General features: G+C 38.5%; 1 protein-coding gene across 3 annotated transcripts; it reads left to right on the top strand.

The window, feature by feature from the left end:
• On the top strand, window positions 1-4,138 carry LOC122651701 (O-methyltransferase MdmC-like). Of its 3 annotated transcripts, XM_043845201.1 has the most exons (9): window positions 1-355; window positions 437-490; window positions 947-1,030; window positions 1,796-1,921; window positions 2,383-2,450; window positions 3,051-3,120; window positions 3,229-3,294; window positions 3,365-3,442; window positions 3,541-3,824. In XM_043845201.1, the coding sequence occupies exons 1-9, from the start codon at window positions 29-31 to the stop codon at window positions 3,580-3,582; spliced, it is 915 nt and encodes a 304-aa protein (XP_043701136.1). In that variant the 5' UTR covers window positions 1-28; the 3' UTR covers window positions 3,583-3,824. The 3 variants fall into 3 exon arrangements, with proteins under 3 accessions (XP_043701136.1, XP_043701137.1, XP_043701138.1); XM_043845202.1 differs by lacking the exons at window positions 3,365-3,442; window positions 3,541-3,824 and adding an exon at window positions 4,032-4,138; XM_043845203.1 differs by lacking the exon at window positions 1,796-1,921.
• Window positions 4,139-6,000: the final 1,862 nt, after the last annotated feature.

The raw sequence follows: 6,000 nt of genomic DNA, 5'->3' as shown, positions 1-6,000 counted from the left end.
GTTCGTCTTTACTCAATCCATTCCATTAATGTCTATGACGAGGCCATTCTTGTATGGTTCTGCGAACTTAATGCGAACCCTTCACCCTCTAATGTCTCCCAACCTCGTCTCTATACAATTCCAACCAACTCTTCTAGGTAGTACTGTGAAACTCCATTTCTCCACTATAACTTCGATTTTCAAAGCCTCTCGGAGGTGCTGTGGCGCAGTCAGGGTGTCGAAGCTTCATCAGCCTCGAAGCTGCTATACGGACACAGTGATTGTAGCTAAAGATGGCAAGTACGGGAATAAACAGATTATTAGTGTTACGCCTCAGCTTTATGATTACATGCTAGCCAATGTTCGAGAACCAGAGGTAAAACGCGATTCTGCAACTAATGTTTCTGAGCCCGCATTTACAATTTAGAGGTTTGCTTTTTAATTTTCCGTTTTGCAGATTCTGCGGGAGCTTCGCGAAGAGACTGCTTCTATGCGAGGGAGTCAGATGCAGGTTAATTGTAATTTTATTCGAATATTTTAAAATTTCGTTAAATGTGAAACCCTTAATGGGTGATTGGCTTCTTATTGTAAATTGCCCATTTCCATTTGAAGATTATCCTCCACTTACATGGATTATGTACAGTACATGACTTAGTTTGTTCTTGTTGCTTTAGTTGTTCTGTCCTCACCCCCCACCCACCCCCCCCCCCCCCCCCCAAATGCACAAGAACCCGGATAGAGAGGAAATATTTGGAGGAATCAAGCAGTGAAGGATGCCTTTTAGCATCACTTATCTGAAGATTATCCGGAAGTGTGATACTCTTCCTGTTTATTACTGTATAACCGTTGTCAAACACACTCAAAAAGGATCAACAATCTTAATACATGGAGTAATAATTGTACTTCTCATTTGAATGAGAAATTTGCTTTGGATATAGTTGTTGAATACACATTCTTTTGTCAATAGGTGTCTCCTGATCAAGCTCAATTACTCGCAATGCTTGTTCAAATTCTTGGGGCACAGCGATGCATTGAAGTTGGTGTTTATACTGTACGTATCTTTAAACTCAATTGCCTGCCGACAGCTTGTCATCTTCTTAGTGCTGAGTCTACCTGATTCCAGAGTTTCTTGTCAACAACTGACTTTTCTCCTGTGAAAATCCAAATATTTGACAGTTCTCTTTTATTTCATAAATACATACTGTTATCAAAAACTTTGTTGACCCATATATTATCATCATTTGTCCTGGGTGACCTATGTAGTAAAATAAAATTAATTTGTAGCAGTATGAAATATAAAAACTGAAAACAATTGCCTGAAATACAAATGTTTTCTATTGGAAAGAAAAAGGGACTAATATGCATTGGAAAATTTCCATTTTGGTACATATGGTTGTCAATTTGCACTTGCCACTGTCAAGAGAAGGATGATAAATGGCTTGCCAAAACACTAGAATTGGAGAAACTTTGTTTAATTACTAATTGGATGTTCGTTTGTGAAGTTTACCCTAACATTTGGTTCACGAATGCAGTTTGATTCTGGATGTACTAACTACTAATAGTGTTAAGTTAATTCCTTTCTGCTATTTTTCCAGCTCACCCATTAGACAGCTTCCCCCCCCCCCCCCCCAAAGTTGTGGTCATCCATATTGAATGTGACTTGATGATTGCTCTTAATTCCTTTTTTTCTATTTTTCCAGCTCGCCCATTAGACAGCTTCTTCTCCCTAAACCTGTGGTCATCCATATTGAATGTGAGTTGATGATTGCTCTGTTTGTTGGGAACTGAAATGTGTATTCTTTATTTTATTCTTCAGGGATATTCATCCTTGGCTATTGCCTTGGTCCTTCCAGAATCAGGTCGATTGGTTGCATGCGAAAGAGATGCAAAGTCTCTTGAGATTGCAAAAAGGTATTATGAGCGAGCTAAGGTTTCCCACAAGGTGATTTGCTTTTTTATGAATGCACACTAGTTTTTGCAGTTGAAGTGTTCAGTTAATAAATTGTCAAGCAACTGTCTTATTTAACATTTGGATTATCTTTTCTCAAGTTGACCAGCTATTTACTGTAATAATGATTTGGTAAAACACACTTCTCAAAAGAGGTATCCTCCAAAAATTTTTAAAGGCCACTGCCACCACCATGATCGTAGAGCTTGCCATCATCATCACCTGAGCCTCGCCCAATTTAACTGCATAAATTTCCTCTTTTCTTGTCTACTTAAAGCACCATGAACTGATGCAGAATATATAATGGATCTTTTTTGGTTGAATATATAGTGGGATCAAAGAGTTCCTTTTTCACCTTGTTCTGTTCTTACAGATATAGAATTGTGTATTTGCAACAGTAGTTTCATTCTTAGACTTGCCAAAACTGATAGAATTTAGTATTTATATTGGTTTAGGTGGACGTGCGACATGCATTAGCAGCAGACACCTTAAGGTCCTTAATTATGAATGGGGAAGCTTGCAGGTATGCCTTAAAAAAAGCATTTATTTAACTTAACAAATAATGTCTGAACTACTTTATGCACATTTTAATTTGTTATTTTCTTTATCCTTATGAATAAGACAAATCTGATGTACAACACTTTGGAGGTTAAGCATTATAAAGAACTTGAAGTGAATAGGTGAATAGGTCAGATTTCTGTGCAAGTAGCAGGGTCCAACATACTGAATGGACGCCATGGGGGGAAAAAAAAAGCCCGATAAATAATTCAAAAGATTTTTTTTTGGGGGGGGGGGGTTTATTGGATAAACTTCCTGATTGTCCAGTGAAACATGGTGAGTTTAGGTGGATCCTGTGAGGAAGTGAGACGTTAAGTCATGGGTCCTGAACTCATTAATTTACACCTTGTGCCACAGGTTGGCCTGAGATAGGTCAAATGTGTGGACTTCATTTTTATATGAAGCTCTCTCCAAATTTACATGTTTGTCTGATAGTATGAAAATATATTTACTATATGAGATATTTTGTTTCTTTCCCATTTTATCGATCATCATAATGCTTATATATTTGTTTAGTAGACAATTATTGTGGATTGCATCCCAATTCATCCTCCTTGTTATGCAGTTATGATTTTGCATTTGTTGATGCTGAGAAAAGAATGTATCATGAATATTTTGAGCTGCTTCTACAACTGGTAAAACAAAAATATGCTCTTTTTTATAATATTTATTTCCATCTGATCCAAATTTTATACCAGCTGCTTGTGGGGATATATTTCTTCACTCATCATATCCTTTTGCAGGTGAGGGTTGGGGGTGTAATTGTGGTTGATAATGTTCTTTGGCATGGAAAAGTGGCTGATCCTCTGGTAAGGTAATCTATTTCATCTTGAAACTTTTCTGGCTGGGAATTTACATGTAATAACATGCTTTGAGCAGGTAAATGATCCAAAGACCAGCAGCATAAGAGAATTTAATAAAAATATTATGGAGGATTCTCGTGTTAGCATCAGTATGGTAGGTGCTTGGATTTCCCATTGGGATAATTTTTTGCTAATATCATTAGCAAAACGTTTTCTAGTTCCTCAATTATACTTAAGCTTGGGATATTTTAGGTACCTATTGGAGATGGCATGACAATATGCCGCAAATTGTGACCTGTTACAGATATGCTGTTAATGCCATGGTCCTGTGACTATTTCTCCTGGAGGACCTTGGCTATGTTTGCAGCCTGCAAGATATTGTTATTGATGACATTGCATACAAGGGCTGCCCAGGTTTGTTCAGTAGCATCCAAAGCTTCCTGATAAATATCATCAATAATGGTAGGATCTCTTGAGTGCACGTTGTAGAGTTGATGTGTTTTGATTTAGTGGGGAGGGCTTTAATTCCTGGAAATGAAATCCCTTCTTCTGAGAATGGGAGGAAAATATGATAACATGACGTCGTAATTTCTGGTGAAGACAGTGTTCAATCCCAAGTTGGGAATGCAATATTAACCAACTCTACCAGTAATGCTAGGCAGCAATTCTCCTGGTATGCAGTTCATTGCTTGACTTTCTGTAAGTAGATATGTAACTTTACTGAAAAATTCTGAAACTTGCAGGTGTTCTAGTAGGCTTGTCAAATGAGCCTCTATAGAAACTTGAATTTATAATGTCATATGGACCATTTTTGCATGCTTGAAGAGCCTCTATTTTTGGGGTAGTGTCACATTTCGTTGTTTTTCATGATGTTGAGGTGGTTCAACCATTATATGTGGAACCATTTTAGTATTTATCACATCTTATCTTCAGCTAATAATTTTCACCCTGAGATGAAACCTTTGAAACATTTATGGAGTATGTTGAGTTTCATATCTTAGTCTTGCTTATGTTTGGTAACTATGCACTACTTGTTTACCAATTAACGTACAGAGTAAGTTCCGCCACATTGAGGTTGAAAAGAAAATGGACCGAGTTTCCCTCCACCCATGGTGAATGGGATCCCATTCACCGAGGGACGGGAGAGGGCGGGAATGCGTATCGGGAGGGTATTTTGGAACATACTAAAACCCTAGGATGGTGGGTGAACTGCCCTCTATGGGTGGAGAAAAACTTTGTCCAATGAAAATTATCCATAAAAATATTTGCTTTACTTTAAGAAACTGATCGTTTTTACACTATTTGATCACCTTTGCTTCACAACTGAGCTTGAGCTTGGCTTCACTGCCTGTAAGATCCAAATATGTTAAAGCAGGGAATGAAACAGCACTACCGACCCCTTAGTGGAGATACCCTGTGTGCACTGGACTCAGCTGCAAAGCTTTCTTTCTTTAGTGACAGCCGCAATAATTTCCACTTCAGGAATTCTTGGAGAGTTTACCAACCTAGACTCGATCCCTTGTCGATCCAGGGCTTGCCCCGGTGGTTCGCTACTCCCTTGGGAGAACTGCGTCAGGCGCTTGATCGGTGGTTCAAGTCTCCTTAGCGACACCTAGTCCACATTTAGTTGCTTTCCAAGAAGTGGAGTCTTTGGGTACCATATTTGACCCCTTGTGGGTCCCCTCATTGCCTCCTTGTGGGGTCCTGTTGAGGTTGATGGCCGGTGGGCCCTTGAATTGCACCCAAAAAAAAAAAAAAAAACCTGCCAGTTTACGAGTTTTTATTTTTTTTCTCAGTGAGAATAAATCCTGTCATTTCACATAAATACTGCATATAATAACTTTCAATTTTTTAAAAACCTTTTTTTTTGACCCTGCATTAATTACCACATTAAATAACTTTTGAGAATAAAATAAGAGGTAACTAAAAGAAGCTTAGTTCACCACTTTGGTGACAACAAGTTGCACCCTATACTAAATTGATAGAACTTGATTTTCAATTGGTGATGTGAGGTACTCATTTTACTAATCTGAGAGCATATAAACAGGTTCTCATTTGACTAAGAGAAAGTCCCAAGACTTGCTTTGTTACACCAAGTTCTCTCTCTCTCTCTCTCTCTCTTTGTGTGGTCCTAAGAAGGTTTTTATGTCACCAAATTGCATAGCTTTGTATGTATTCAAATGGGATGCCCATTTCATGGACTATATATCCTCTTTTATATTACATCTCAGATGACAGAACTAACCATTGAAAGCAAACGAAGATGAGAAGGTCCATGAGCTCCACTCCATTACTCTGATACTGGCAATCCTACTATGAAACACACATCATTTCTAACCTGAAAGCATCCAAGCGACATGACCTGACGATGATTTTTACTTGCAAGGTCTATGAAATCAAGACTATCTGTTGTGAATCATATGAGAAGGGTGTGGTAGTGGAATGTTGCGGACGGTGTAACAATCTACACCTCATTGCAGATCGAGCTTGGGTGGTTTGGAGAACCAGGGAGCTATAAGGGCCTGTTGGCTGCTCATGGGGAAGAAGTGAAGAAAGGTTGCATTTACACTCAATTCTAACTCTTGAACATTAGTAGGCTGATGTGGCCAGATTAGCATTAAAGATGGTGGTTATCCATAACCAAATGCAACTCCCCACAAACTCCTTGATGGTAGGGAGTTGTATGTAGTTGGTTAAATTAAGGGTTTCTGG

Source organism: Telopea speciosissima, chromosome 2 (genome assembly GCF_018873765.1).
Source record: "Telopea speciosissima isolate NSW1024214 ecotype Mountain lineage chromosome 2, Tspe_v1, whole genome shotgun sequence".
Lineage (NCBI taxonomy): Eukaryota > Viridiplantae > Streptophyta > Magnoliopsida > Proteales > Proteaceae > Telopea > Telopea speciosissima.
Note: the sequence above shows the minus strand (reverse complement) of the source record. Positions and strands in the feature narration are given on the sequence as shown.

What these genes read in the sequence shown, in the direction of transcription:
- LOC122651701 (XM_043845201.1), top strand. Translation starts at nt 29, where the DNA reads ATGTCTATGACGAGGCCATTCTTGTATGGTTCTGCGAACTTAATGCGA. An exon ending in GAGCTAAGGTTTCCCACAAG is followed by an intron (nt 1,922 to 2,382) that starts GTGATTTGCTTT and finishes ATATTGGTTTAG; the next exon opens with GTGGACGTGCGACATGCATT. An exon ending in TTGAGCTGCTTCTACAACTG is followed by an intron (nt 3,121 to 3,228) that starts GTAAAACAAAAA and finishes ATCCTTTTGCAG; the next exon opens with GTGAGGGTTGGGGGTGTAAT.